This window comes from Anopheles funestus, chromosome 2RL (genome assembly GCF_943734845.2).
Source record: "Anopheles funestus chromosome 2RL, idAnoFuneDA-416_04, whole genome shotgun sequence".
In the NCBI taxonomy this organism is placed as follows: Eukaryota; Metazoa; Arthropoda; class Insecta; order Diptera; family Culicidae; genus Anopheles; species Anopheles funestus.
The window spans coordinates 54,888,170-54,903,953 of record NC_064598.1 but is presented as its reverse complement, the minus strand read 5'-3'; the positions used below and the strand labels follow the sequence as shown (position 1 = coordinate 54,903,953).

Below are 15,784 nucleotides of genomic sequence, written 5' to 3'. Positions count from 1 at the left end.
CCCCGCGCATGAGCGCCGTTTTTCAGTTGAGTTTTTTTTTGTCCACAATTTCCAATTTTGGGGAAAGTATCGCGGCCGCTTTACAGGTGTTCCGAGACAGTTTCAAGTCGTTGTCGATGGATGCTCCAGTCCACACCCACAGTAAAGAATTTATGGATTTATGATTTTATCATATTGGTTTCATACGCGGCTCAGATGGCTTCTATTAGATGCAACACATAACATCTTCGACCAGGGAGGGGTACGCATGACTCCCCATTTGGTGCAATGTAACTTTAACACCAGTAGCTTTCATATCGGAATGGAAACTTCCTACCAGTGAATGTATTGGTCAGTTCTTCTTACAATCGGCCATATAACCGGTCAAAGTAATCAGATCACAGATCGGAAAATCAAAAGATTAGATGTGGATCTAAGCCGATCGGCCAAAGCGTGCTGCCGCGGCCATAAATCAGTGGTAATGTTTTTTTTATGAAAATCTCTTAGCAGTCCCGGAACTCCCAAGCCCAATCTGCGTACCTTATGGGTGACAAAGCTGTGTGAAATTTTATGCAATCGGGTTAAAGATTTTTTTCCCAACATCACTAGATCTTTGCATGGTAAGCGAATGGGAAAGTTTTGTAAACCTGAAAGACAATTAGGATGCAGTTGGGAATTTTAAATTATCTTTTTTTTCATGATTTCTTATCATAGCTTGTAGCCGCACTTAAATTTCAAAAGAGAATTGTGCGCTGCGCCTTCACAGGGATTTAGATGATAAATACTTGTTGTGTTGTGTTTTCGTTTATTTGCTTAATATTCTACCTCTTTTGAGGCTCCACAACTTCAAGAGATCTTGGCGTTCCATTTTTAAATTTCCTTAAACTTTTTTACCCAAGCTCGATAGTGAGTTTTACATACTGGGGCTGGGGTACGATTCGGAATGAATTTGAGACTGGCGCTAACCCGTTCAATTAACAGGCTGTGCAATGTTTTTTCTTCTTCATGGCTTAACGACCTATATAAGGTTACGCCTGCCATTTCTGGCTTATCAGACTTTTTTTTACCACGTAGCCGGATAGTTACTCCTTCCTACGGGGGACGGTCCAGATGGGATTTGATACCCGGTCCTGTCGTTTGGAAATGGCGCCATTTAACACATACACCAATGTGCGATCTTAATGTGTCAAATTTAAAATAAAACAGTGCTTGAAACTTTTTTTATAACTTTGAGCTACTCAAAGTTAATTTCAGTGTGTACAATACATTTGTGTATAATCTAGTGATGGGCACTCGGAATCGGAACTACCTGGTTCCGATTCCGTGTTTGGAATCGGTTCCGATTCCGATTCCGCTTCTGGAATCGATTCCGACTCCGGAATCGATTCCGGAATCGGTTCCGATTCCGGAGTCGCTTCCGATTCCGGAATCGATTCCGGAGTCGGTTCCGATTCCGGAGTCGCTTCCGATTCCGGAATCGATTCCGGAGTCGGTTCCGATTTCGGAGTCAGTACCGATTCCGGAGTCGGTTCCGATTTCGGAATCGATACCGGAGTCGATTCCGGAATCGGTTGCGGAATTTATTGTTTTTGTTTTCAGTATTATACATCATTCCATGCGCGCTTTAGTAATGTCGCTTCCAATGTTAATGTGTGTGAGCATCAAAATCAAATTGTTGACAAGCGTTGTGGTAGTAGTCTAGAAATAATCTGTAAATAATTTTAACTCAGATTTATAATGGTAAAAACTTTTATGATCTATTGTTGCTCACATACATAAACATTGGAAGCGACATTACTAAAGCACGCATGGAATGATGTACAATAATGAAAACAAAAATAATCAATTCCGAAGCCGATTCCGGAATCGGAACCGATTCCGATTCCGGAATCGACTCCGGAATCGATTCCGGAACCGATTCCGGAATCGACTCCGGAATTGGAACCGATTCCGGAATCGACTCCGGAATTGGAACCGATTCCGGAATCGATTCCGGAATCGACTCCGGAATCGATTCCGGAAAGTGATTCCGGACCTACTTCCCGGAATCGATTCCAAAAATTTTCGGAGCTAGCCGGAATCGATTCCGGCGAAAAATTCATTTTTCCCATCACTAGTATAATCCAAAGATGATACATGTTGAAAGAAAAAATGTTTGAATTTATTTACATTCTTCTGCACATTACTAAAGCATGGATTCAACAGCTGTGCTGGAATTACTTCTTGTTTTCCTGGCTTATCGACCTTCTAAATCATGGTTGCCCATATCTAGTTTTTTCTTGATTTATTATGACTACGTAGTCCTTACTACGGAAGAACGCTCTCATCGCAAAAAAACATATCGTAAAAAGATGTTTAAAAATCCAATAGTTAATGAAAACAACATTGTACGTGTATCTCGTTTGAGTGGTGTAATTAAAATATTTGTTAATATTCATTCTAGTGCGCCTAAAATGTTAAACAGAAGTATCGAGACGTCACGTAAGGTTAAGTCGAGCTACAAGGGACAGCGGACATGGTAGAGAACGCCATGACACGGGATAGCGAAATACCGGCCATTTTCAACCCGAAACGCGTTCGTGCTCCGTCTGTTGTGGTGACAGGTCGGTTTCTACTCATCCGCCATCCGTGTTTCGCAACATGTTTTACGAATTTAACCCTTACAATGTGTTTCTCGTCGCCATAATTCCCCTAGGAGACTCCCCAAATGGACCCTTTGGAGGTTTCACGAACAACGTGCCACAGATTACACATTCGGATTCGGTGACCTCGAGCCAGCACGATGGTCAGGACAGTCTGATCGGCATCACGGTGACCGGTGGAATGCACGGCGGTTGTGATACACCGACCTCACAGCCACATGCGCTCCTCGGTGGTGGGGGCGGTCTGGGAACGGGCATCGGTGGTGGCCCTGGCTCAGTGAACCCAGCACCGTCGAGTCCACCCTCCACCTCGCGCTTAAAGGCCTGTCGGGCTTCGTGCTGCTCGGAGTTGGCGCAGAAGATGTACTTCGGTGTGTGCGTTACAGTACTAGTGACGGCCTCGTGGGTTGGTGCAACTCACTGCATCAAGTTCCTGTACCTGCGCCGAAATACCTACGCTTCCACATTACCTCCACACCTGACCGCGTTCATCACCGACGGAACGACCGACACGGTATCGGGTGTTGCGGCACCAGACCAAAACTCCACCTCGGCCATGATAGTGCACGGGTTTGGACCAACCTCGTCGTTTCTGCCCTCAACGGCCAAACCGATTGTTACATCCGATCGTATCGCACCCCCGGTTACGACGCACGTCTTCAATGCGCCCTTCTTTGCCTCGTGGTTCTGTACCAACTTCGCAATACTCTTCTTCCCGATCTACATTCTGGGGCGAGTTGCGATCAAAAAGTGCGATGGAACCGGCGAAGTGTTGGGCGAAATACTGCGAGGCTTCCGTGACCGGGGCTTCACTATAGGGCGCTTCCTGAATCGTTGTCTCACGTTCTGCATCCTGTGGCTACTCACCACGTATCTGTACGCGCTCTCGCTCAAGGCCCTGCTGGCAACCGACGTGATGGCACTGTTCGCGACGAACGTCGCCTGCGTGTACTTGCTGGCCTGGGTAATACTGCAGGAACAGTTTGTCGGTGTGCGGGTAAGTGTGAAAACGCATGGTTTTATCATTGCTTTTGAATTGGAATTGATCACGATCCTGATCCTTTCACGCAGATTGTTGCTGTGATACTTTGTGATACGGGTATTGCGCTGCTAGCCTACATGGACGGAATTACGGGTAGCCCGACGTTGGGCGGAGTGGTTTTGGCGGCCCTGGCCGCTGCCGGATATGCCGTCTTCAAAGTAATGTTTCGCAAGGTGATGGGCGATCCGCCGGTCGGTCAGATTGCGTTCACGTTCTCGATTATCGGCTTTCTGAACGCGGCCATCCTGTGGCCAGTCTGCATAGCGCTCTACTTTACCGGTGCCGAAATTATGCCCTGGGAAACCCTTCCCTGGGTGGTTCTGTTGATGGCCAGTGTCTTACTGCTAGGTAAGAATAGTTTGATTTGCAAGTTTGTTATCAACGAATAGCAAAACGTTCCACGGTTTCACGACGGTTCAATGTACATTTACATGAACAGGGTGCTTCAGACAGGTTTTAATATTTTTTTCAGAAGTAAAAGTAGAATGGAGGTAGAGGTATGAAAGGTAGATAGGTATGTCTATCATACTTTCTGGATTCTGTGCAAATTAAAGCTGATTCCATAACATGCGTTCTCAAATAACACATGTCAGTCATGTCGAAATATAAATCTTGGCCACAGCGTTAGTCAAGAAAGCTTTGTTGGGAATCAAAAATGGTCGAGAAAGAAGGAAAGATTTCCCTTCTACCTTTCAATAATCCACTTCTACTTGTAGATAATCCACAAATGTTCCAGTTTGGTAACTGATCTCGAACACCCTGTTCGCCCAAAGATCCTCTAAACCAATTTACTTTTTTATGCAAAAAAAAACCAAAAGCATGAGCTGAAACGTTCTTTTCCTTCATTTTTTTTTACGATCCCAGTATTTCACATCCTTACACAGTTCAGCAGTGCCGTTACGTACAACATGTTCGTCACCCTGGGACTCATAACGGCTGTACCCGTGTCGGCTGGTAAGTAGTTGTATTGGATCCTACCGAACCACTTCCCACACCCAGCATGCCGTAAAAGGGGCACAACAGCACGACGGCGCATTTTGGAAGGTGTCGAGTACCTGATCTGTTTGTACGATTCTTTCACAGCACTCGACATTGTGCTGTACGGGGCTCACTTTGCCGGTATGAAGCTGGCCGGTATCATATTGATAGCAGTCGGTTTCTTTCTCGTAATGTTTCCGGACAATTGGCCCGATTACATCACCCGTTTGCTGCGGTAAGTCACCCTATTTCGCACAACCCGCTTCACTCGGACACTTCTTTTCTCTTCTTGTGTTGTTGTATTTCTTGTGTTTATTGTTGGTTTTGTTACTTGTCCACTATTTGTACTTCCCGCCCAATGTGCCGGATGTATTTAAGTCAATGTTCCCAGCTCGTCTCTTTCATTATTCCTAGTTATCTGTCATTTTCTACACTCTCTGCCACCGTACCTGTTTTTCCTTCCTTCTGGCTCTAATTATTACTCTTCCTCTGTCTCTTCATCCGTTTCATACACTAAACGGGACGAAGGTCCCTGTGTCTCCTCTATCTATGCTGCTCTGCTACTCCTCCATCCTTCTATTAAGTATATTCTCACTCGAAAAAAAACTACAAGTGGAGCATAAGCGCCATCAATTGAAAGAGGTTAATTTTGAATGAAAATAGCAAACAGTGGCCGCTCGTCGTACATCGATGACCCTCGAGCAATAGATTAGTATTTTTTTTTTTAAATAGAAGCTCAAACTCACGCTTCCAAGCTTTGCGATTGGTAATTGTCTTCTATCAGTACAACTGTGCTCTTATGGCAACTAGAGTCTTCCATCATGCCATCGCTACGAACCTGTTTTGAATCTATTTTCCTTTCTTCGTCCATCTCATCTTTTCTTCCTACTCCTTTCTTTTACCGTCTGTTGAGTGCACATCAGTTGGTAGTAACGTAATTGCAATCTCTTCTTCTCGGTTCGGTTTCTGCCTTCTCCTATGGAACCTCTAACAAGTCGTTTGATTTTGGTCCCCGTTTACCAGTTTCGCCTCATTCTCAGTCTTTTGTCCACTTTATCTCACACTATCGCTCTGTGCATCTCCTTTCTCTTATCGTTCTACAATATTCGCTCGGTGTTTTTATTTTTTTTTTTTATTTGCATCTATGGTAGTCCATGAACCCCGGATCATATTGATTATCTTCCCTTATCTTATCTCAATCGTTGGCTTGATTAAACGGGTCTCTTTTTACTGCATGTCACACAAATCGCAAGGATAACAGTTTAAACATCAATCTGCTCTGAAATTTTCATATTCTTGCCTTTTGTACGCTGGTCCCAGATAATAGAATTTCCATTTTCATGATTTTTGTAGTACGATTTTTGACCTTTGTATTGCGTGTTTGTCTTTTGAACGATGATCATTGTGCGTTTCTTTCGCGTGCATACAACAATACTTAATCTTTCATGTACGCTTTCTTTCGCTCCTTTAAATAAAATGTGTAGTGTCCTACCACCCATAGTCACCGGCCCATTTTCACCACACCCACCCCACCCCCCTGCCACCTGTCCTGTCGTTTGCGTGTTGTGTGTGCGTGTGTGTGTGCATCATTATACTCCTTTATGTAACATCTGCTAATGAAAGGAAGTGTATGAATGCGTGTGCGTACGTGTGGGTGCGTTCATATATGTGCGTGTATGTATGTATAAGCCATTCAGCAAACATGATTACAACTAAAATTGTTTGTATTCGAAAATTACAGAAAAACTGGTCGCGCATTACTAAGAAACCAATGTTGTTGTGATACTGCTGATAATGATTACGAAAATTCGGTAGGAAATCAATCAAATATCATAAATCTTTATCCGCCAATATTACACCACTACCAAAAATTTACAAACCAACAGTATAAATCCAATTCCGTTTTCTAACCGAATCGTTTCTGTTCTAGTTTCTTGAGTTTAAATTTTCGATTTCTAATCTAACCATATCCACCTGTGTTTGTACATTACAAGACGAACATTACCATGTATAGTTCACTGGCCTCCGTTGATCGTTACTCTCACCAGCTTTTAAGTAATGATCATTTTACACTGAGTAATGAGACATAACGGCAACGAAGTCTACAAAACCATTTTGAAAACAAAAAAAAACAGTACAAAGTCGTGCATTTGTGTTTATGTTTTCTACTCTATTTGTGTTGTTTAACATTCATCCAAACTAATGTAGTAGTCCATTCTGAATCATTATTCCTAAATCAACAAACAATGTGGCACTTCCTGTATTCTCTTAAGCTAATCTCTAGTGAGCTTCTTTGTGTATAATATTTCTTATTTTTTTCTGCTATACATATCTAACACTTTTTCTGAGTTTGGTCGAGGATGGTTTTCCTTTATGATTTCTGTATTAATTTTCTGCAAATAATATGATAACAATTTGAAATGAAAAAAAAATATTACATTTAATACTAAATATTTTTACATCTTCTGCTATAAAATTTAATTTTACCTTAAACAAAAGCCTTTACCAAAATATGTTAGTTACATTGAAAATAAATTAATCTAGAATTAGTTGTAGCTATACTATCAAATTTAATATTAAACAGGCTCAATCCTACTCACTCTGTACCTACTTTTTATGTAATTTGTAAAAGTAGGTTTGTCTGTTTTTTATCTCAATTAACTACTACTACTAATGCTACTACTACTACTAAGATTATTATTACTAGAGCTTTTCATTGCATCTTCATTTGTATTATTTTGTATACTGTGATTTACTATGCAGGCTGTCTTTTTCTATAAATGATTTCATATATATTAATTTCATTTACACTCCACTAATTATTACCTAAATTAATACTAATTTAAACATGCATTTAAACAAAAACCAGGGTAGCTAATTTAACAGTTTCATTCACAGTAGTTGTTGTAGAGTGAACATTGATTTTTTTACTTGTACTTGTATCCCATTAAATTGGCTTACCTTTAGTAAACGAGTTCGAAAGTTCTGTTTCTGTTGTATACACACCTTATCTGAACCTATCTTAAGCTGAACAATGCGCTTTATTCGGTGCATTGTAATACGAATTGGCCAAAAAACACGCACATTGTTTACCTTAATAGATAATAATCGCGATTTGTCTTCTGCTGTCGATCTTTATCTTTTACTTATTCTCGTTCTCACGCACACACACACACCTTCAATGTGTCTATTACTGTCTCTTTTTCTCTTCTCTTTCTCTTCTCTTGCTGTCTCTCTCTCTGGCTCAGCCTGTCTGACACACTTTCTATCTTTCCCTAATCATCGCAACACACTCCTCATCGTTATTAATTTAAAGATAGCATTCGGCTATCACTTACCATCGCACAATCTATTGCTCTGTCTTCAAACTTTTTCCGTACTACTGTTTATCTGTGTATGTCTGTCTTTAACTCCCTTATCTCTTTTCGTTGCTTCTTCTATTCCACGTCTATTCTATTCGCTGTCCACTATTAATTAAAGTATTGAATAGTTTACTGTCGTTAGGCAAATCATGATCGCTCCCTTAAACGTAATCCTTCTCCTGGCTCGTTCTCAAATTCCTGTACAACTACTAAGTACTACTCGGCGCGGTATTATATAAATAAGGTTTGGCAACATTATATGTAGTCGGCATTGATACATCTTTCCCATACTTTTTTTTGATACCGGTTAAGTCTAGTAGTATATAATTCTTAGCCGTCGATTAGTAGACGTGAAATGGGACTGCAAGGCTACTGCAACACTAGAGTTAGAAGTAGTAGATTTTAACTGTACAATTGGCTAACCGTGGAGCTGAACACACAAGAAGTACACTATATTTGAATAATGTTTCCAGTGCCTTAATGTCCAAACGTTTCGTATGATATGCCTACTGCTTGGCAGAACTATCGTTCTTTACACATCCCTCCGTACATTTCCCGAGTAGTCATCGTCTGTCGGACTCACGATCGTTTTTTCCCCCAGAATAAAAATTCAGTTACCCAACTCAAAATGCCACAAAGTCAGATAAAAAACAACAACATAGCACTTCCCTTATGTATACGTCTTCACCATATTGTCCACATATTCCTAGCTCCTTCCGTTGTCACACTCGTCACTTCTTTTTAATCCACCATACAACTGGTTTGATGTTCAGTTATGCCAATGGTTTTTAGTCGTTCTTAATTCGCAAATAAAAAAAACCGAACCCATATATTTCAATTGTTTTCCAGAAATATCATCTTGTTGGGTCACAACGCGAGGTGAGTGTCCGTGAACGTACTAAACGAATAAGATTTTCCGTTTTTTTCTGTTCTGAACTTTTATTGCATCGTTACGTTTTCGGTTCTATTTGTGTTCCGGCAGTATGGCAAACGTACCGAACTATTGTTTTGTTTTCACTTTTAACTATTCATATCAAGTTGGTGTTCTTTCATCATTATTTGTTTGTTTGTTTTATCTCTCTCTATATCTCTCTAGAGGACAGATTTCGTTGTACGTTTTGATTTCGCTATATCATATATATATACATTTTTTTTTCGTGCGCCCTTTTCGGTGTCTATCTCTGCCTGTGTTTTGTGTCCATGTGTCCGTTATAATTGTCACTCTTGAATGCTCGATTTCACTCTATATTGAATGTATTCGTATACATGTTGGTGCAGTAACTTCATTCGCAATTGTCCTTTTTTTACTATTATATCTTATTTTTTATTTGAAGAAAAACTCTTGTTCAGATTATTTTGTTACGTCTTACAGGATGCAAGATGGGTTATGTAAAGTTTTTTGGTGATCGAAAAGAAATGGAACGAAGTATAAGCGTAACATTTCGACACATTCACTTTAGCATGTTGATATCTGGCCATGCTCAATAGCTCCCTCAAACCAAATGGTGCAATGCAATGCCAAAAAAATGTAAACCAAATCCCATTTAAAATGAGCGAAATTGATTCGTTCAAGATTTCGCACAATGTACGCGTGTAACATGCACTTGCCAAACGGAAACTCATTTGCTCTTAACTTTTCTCGTATACTAATGGTTCACAACCATGACCCAACTGCTTCATGCACACCGTCTAATGAGCCATGTGTCAAGCGTTATACTACATACATATATTCTACGATGAACATTTTGTAGCTTATGAATTAATGCTAACTAATCATGATTGATGATGAAGAGAGTTTGTTCCATTAATGATCAATGTGTTTAATGGACCCAAGTAATCGATTGCTCTCATGCCCCGTCGGCGACTAACAGCACTTTTCGCACTTTTGCATGGCATTTTTGTGTTGATAACATTGCAATATGTTGAGGTAATATTACCAAGGATCTGGTAATCGATTTTTTAAGTGGGTATTCTAAAGAGCTTCGATATGAACCAATATTTCCAGTATTTCTAGATCGATACATATGGCAAAGATAGGTCCGTTAAAAACCTTACCATCCATACTTTTATTACACACGTACTGAAGAAGCTTGATACCATTTAACAACGCGGACACAAGGACGGTGGGCTGAATATAGCGCACGTTATATTGAACTTGGAAGCGTAATGCACTGGTAACCTTTAAAACTATACCATTCGGCAAGGGTATTCACTGCTCAAAAAAAGTTTAGTTCGAATCCCAGATTTCACTTCTTAAAGGATCCTTAAACATAAAACGGGTTTTGTGGAAAGCTCATCAACACAAATTGCATATCGAAATAAAAATAAAAACAGGGCAAATGTGAAGGTTTCAGAAAGAAAAAAAACGAATTCCTCCATCTTGGCGGCAAAGCACGTTTAGTGGAATAGCCCCATCCTTACCCAGTTACGTTTAGGCGTGATGATGAATTTAATTAAATTTCATAATTTATTTGGCTTGGTGGTTGGCGGTTCCGGCGTACTCAGCACACGTTCCGTTTACGTGACGGTGCGCACACGAACTCCCGGAAAGTGAGAGGAAGTACAGAAGAACCACGGAGCGATTTGCTCATTAAGGAACATGTTTGCCAAAAGCGTTGAGTAAGAATTCAACTACATTACTACGATTTGTATCCTAAAACTAAATTGGGAAATTTTTGTAATCTTTTCACACGACACGAAAACATCTCCACAAAAGGGATCGCCACATTTACACTCGGCTGTTGCACATTGAACGTTAGCATTGAATCTTGGTCAAAAGATTTAGACGCGGCCGAAATGATGTCGAAACTGTTCCTCTAGAATAATGATTGAATCAGATTAACCACAAACAATGTTTAAAAGTAAAATGATCTCATGCATCACATCACTCATCGCATCTACACCGTTTAGTCATCTGTTGTTTCTTTTGTTTTTTTTTCGTAGAGTCTCATAAGCAATGAACTAATTCCTCAACTACTCGTTCCAGATATACTACAAAAGAGGTAAACGTTTAACAGAGTCTCTCAATTGCTGATCCCAAACTGCTCAAGACACTGCTCAGTCTATGCTTAAAAAGCATATATGAATGAAAACGGTTCTTGCAAGCAAATTTTGCATCACACAAGAGCAAAGAAATTCCATTATTCAAGATCAAACCAAAAAACAATCACTCACATCTAAACCCAACCGTAACAAGACAGATAGTACAAGATTGTACTCTAAACTCAAACCAAGGCCAAGGCCAGGTGAGACTCCTGAGTAGGTGAGATTTGTTCTGCGTAGAATCAGTCTCGTAGTGTGCAACCGTTTGCTGAGTTCATTCTATATATGTGTGTGCTAAAAGTACTTCTAGGTCTTTAGGCGCTGTTCTTGCGATTTGCTGCTTCTGTACTACTACTTTCATACCTGAAAAATGCAAACTTTTCAAACCGTTCCTAACAAGCTCTTGATTTTCCTCCACAACCCCATTAGCTTCTATAATAACGATTGTACTAAATTAACAATTTTCCATTCATCTTCTAGTTTTGTAAAACCATCCTCTGTACAGTAATTATCCTGTATTGTAAATTCAACCGATTCATAAAAATATACTCACACTACCATCCATACACCCACACCCACAGTGCTAAAGCTAACTATTGTTAAGTTTGATGTAAAACATGAGCGACATTTAGGTACGTATGGAACGTTGCATACACCATGAGCGTACTAATCGTGTGTAAAAGCAAACATTTACGACATTTCACATATGTCCTGCTCCACTATCCCCACTGTAAGCTTTCGCTTGATGTAGGCAATCGCACTATCACGATTGCATTCAGAAAAAGAAAACAATACAGAAACTGAAATCATGCTTTCCGATAAGACCAAGAGACCGTGTCACAACTGTTTCTACGATCTATCCGCAACTGGGTACAAAGTAGGAGAAAGGTACTTTTCACCTTTTTGCGAACTGCTTTCATTGGAGATTATCTCAATGAAGTATAAGATTTGGCAAACATGTACTAATAATGATCAAGAATATAAACTTTCTACAATGTTCTTTCTATGCTTTTGAGTATTATTTTTTTCCAACCATACTGTACAATATTCTTGCTCATCTGTATCATCCATTTTTATTTTTGTTTAGTAAACGAGCCCTTTTTGGGGTATAGATCGATCGAGCATTAATTTCTAATTCTTCTCTAATCCGTATCTTCACTTTCACACTCTTACACACCAAAAAAAAAAATAACATACCCACCAAACACTCGTTTTGTTGCTAATTGTTACACACACGCACAGTCGGCCAGCCTTTTGTAGAAGGGATATTGTCGTTGCCTCACCCACCTCTACTGTCCGATAGAACGTACATCTGCACAACTCACCGTGTGTTTTGTGTGTATCGCGTTGCCGAATGTAGTTCTAGCTCTTCCTAAAGATACATTCGTTCGAAACAAAAACGAAACATACAAAAACATATTGCCAAATGAAACTAAAACTGCTAAAACGACTGCTAGAAGAAGCCCCAGTGCGAAGGAAGACGCTGTTTGAAGGCGATCAAAGGTAAGTTAGTATACTGCGCTGTACGATAGTGCTCGTAACTCAGTAGTTCAACAACATTAATTGATGAAAGCGGTTTTTCAGTAAACCAACACACGATCGATTGATACACACTTAGTAGCTAAATGAAAACCACTTCTTTTTCCTCTCAATGTATTTTCTCTCTTTCTTTCTCTTTCTCTCTCTCTTTCTCTCTCTCTCTCTTTCTCTCCTTCGCAAACTACTTATTCTATGATGAACTATGCCATTACACCTACACTACGAACTCTTCTGCTCCACAATCACCAAAATGTTCCTTTTTCACTTCCCGCTACTAATGTTTTGCATATTTATTTGTATTCACGATAATAATCCTTCCATCCTCCCATGTGGGATTTTTTGAGCTGACTGTTAATGATAATGATTAATATTACTTTTAACTGTCTGGGGCGTCCAATGAAACCAAATGCTGTAACATGTGGGAATACATCAACGTCATGATCAACTTTCTGTGATGTTCGTGGGACGTGGGATGGCTGGGGTGGTTCTTGGATGTGATTGTTGCAATTATGTATTCTCAGATTAATGCAGAAATGGGCAAGCAAAACGTTATGTTCCTCTTCAAACATTCATGCAATGATCCTCTCTTAACCGAACAAGTTATGTTAGAAGTTTGATGGTAATCACATTTTTCCCAACACGGATTCAACACCTAAAACATTTTCAAACTTAAACACTTATGCATATATTCACCTGGACTGTATTGTAACCTGACAACAACGAAAGGTAAAAGATTAACCTTCCCGCTATACTAATATATATACGTTGTGCTGCTTTGCTTTCACCATGTTTAAATATATCCCTCACCTGTAGCTTATTATGTGTATTTTTTAATTCTCTATAAACGAACAAACAGAAAATACCCGATCGATGCACATGATTATGTTTATCTCTATTGGCTTTGCCGCCTACATATGTCTCATAATATTAGCTTTTTCTGCCTTTCCATCACCTGTTTCATTATTTGCTTTGTCAATTTTTAGTATTAGAAACATAGATCTTCCCATCGCAGTTATATTACATGCGTATAATTTCCATGTTTAATTTTATTCTTTTTTATCCTAATGTTCGCCGTGCTGTTTGCTTCATTCATCTCTCTTTCTCTCTAGCATGTAAAAAACAACACATCTATGTTCATATGAGATAGTCATCCTGTTGATTAACTTCGAGGGCGTCATCAGCTAGTACTTCTATGTTACTAATCCCTCATTTTCTAATCTTCATCTTCATGGTTAATGTATTTTATCCTTTGTTATTTTTTTTCGTTCGACGTGAAAATTTAAACTGAGAGAAAGAGAGCGAAATGTAATTCATTGTTTAGAGAAGGATAATGTTCCATCACAAAACTGTTGTGTACGGCAGTGATGAATCCTACCTTTAATAGATTGCTTTGCTTTCCTAAACAGAAAAACAAGAAAACAAGCGATCGCTGCAGCAGCAGATCGAACGTCCAGTTATTCCAACATTGGCTTCTTTATGGCTGTACTATCAATTTTTGGTTCATCTGTTACCCGTTTCCTCTCACCTGTAACCTATACTTACAATGTTTTAGTTTTGCAGATCTTATTTATCATCACCGCTTCTCTACACCGGCTTTAATGTTGGTAAAAAAAACAGCTTGCCTGTTCCGTGCACTAATCCTGCGCTGTTTTTTTTTTATTTTTTCTGATTTCTTTTCCATCGCTACCCACCTATTCCGCCCTCCTTCCTGCTTTACAGATGGGGTCGTCATCCTCGAAGCGGAACTCCATCGCAGCATCGCGACGTCATCGACTATCGGACGGGCTACATTCGATCGCATCTTCGCTCTCCCTCTGGCCGGGTGAGATGACCGATCTGCAGCAGCAGCAACAACAGCAGCAATTGCACCATCAGCAGAGCCTGCAACATTTTCAGCACATTCTGCGTAACGACAGTAGCAGCGATTTCGTTGGTCTAAACCCGCACGCGAAATTGCGACACTATTCGCTGACGGAAATGACCACTAACTTCATCCGCAAGCCAGGATCGATCAGACTTAGCCCAGGGTTGGGTACAGGCAGTGGTCCCAATTCTCTCTCGGCCACATCCAGTCATCGCTATCCATCAATGAACGGACGAAGCAGCTCGTACGGCTCGTTGGAGTAACGAGTATTCTAATAATGCGCTACTTTAGCAACAGTTTAAGGACAATCTTCAAACAAGCTGCGATACACAATATTACTAAGTTTCGTGCACTTAGAAGTAGACAGTTTCGTTAAACATAGGACCAGGTGTTTTTGAATTATGCTTCAATTCTTTAACATTTGGGGTCATGCTTATGAATCGTTCTTCACTAGTTCTATGATTCATTACGGCTTCATTATAAAATGGATTACAATTTGAAGGAAAAAACAACATTACAATCACAATAAATTTAGAATGTGTTTCATTCAGCGCCATGCATGCAACGATCCCGGCACAGCTATTCACATCAGCATGTTGGTGATTTTAAAATGTCGAATAACAGCTGACCCTAGATCGCAGTGTAGCGCAATCCATTAAGTACTACACAACATTCACCATCAAAACGTATCGCAACGGTTTTTCGATGCAACAAGAACACATACACTCAAGTGTGCACATATTCGTTAAAATAATGTACAGAGCTCATTACTATTTCCAGCAGGACAGACAGCAAACACATGTGAAGCTGTAAGTAGGAGATGAGCTGAGCGTTACCCATTGGTATTAGTCTGCATATATTAATGATAGTTCTCCTCCTTCAGGAACATTAATTAATAGCCCCGAAAGCTAGGATAGTTGGTACCCGTTTTTACAGTATCTGTTTGTAGGTTAACCGTTTCTAAAACTACCCCTGATCGGAATTGACGTTCCCGGTGATAGAAAAAAAAGTTTGTTAATAGTTAATCACCTAGACAAAGCGTCTGCTGACTTTCGTTTCGGTAATAAGTCGTTTTTATCTCACGAAAGGTTAGAATGAATGTTAACAAACAACAAATGTTTTGTGCTAGCTACATATGTCTGGTTCTGGAAATCTTTGAGTGTTACACTCAATTTTGCAGCATACCAACTGACTTTAGGAAGGAGAAAGCATGGCAATCGAATAATAGGTTAAGATACAGTTGATTCCATCGAAATTATCACATTATTGATCATTCCAAACGTATTTACAAAATAAAACGAGCGTAAACAACGAATCCATTTCTGTAAAAAGCAGT

General features: G+C 39.9%; 1 protein-coding gene across 12 annotated transcripts in view; it reads left to right on the top strand.

Moving 5' to 3' along the window:
* LOC125763878 (putative thiamine transporter SLC35F3) overlaps positions 1–15,763 on the top strand; it is a 33,644-nt gene extending 17,881 nt beyond the window's left edge. For 2 of the 12 annotated variants that reach the window (XM_049427527.1, XM_049427528.1), the window contains exons 3-10: positions 2,423–2,582; positions 2,675–3,618; positions 3,693–4,011; positions 4,528–4,617; positions 4,747–4,876; positions 6,383–6,452; positions 8,853–8,882; positions 14,304–15,763. In XM_049427527.1, coding sequence (XP_049283484.1) covers positions 2,495–2,582; positions 2,675–3,618; positions 3,693–4,011; positions 4,528–4,617; positions 4,747–4,876; positions 6,383–6,452; positions 8,853–8,882; positions 14,304–14,711 — 2,079 coding nt within the window. In that variant the 5' untranslated portion in view covers positions 2,423–2,494 and the 3' untranslated portion in view covers positions 14,712–15,763. The other 10 variants (XR_007418415.1, XR_007418416.1, XM_049427530.1 and 7 more) reach the window with 10 other exon arrangements.
* Positions 15,764–15,784: the final 21 nt, after the last annotated feature.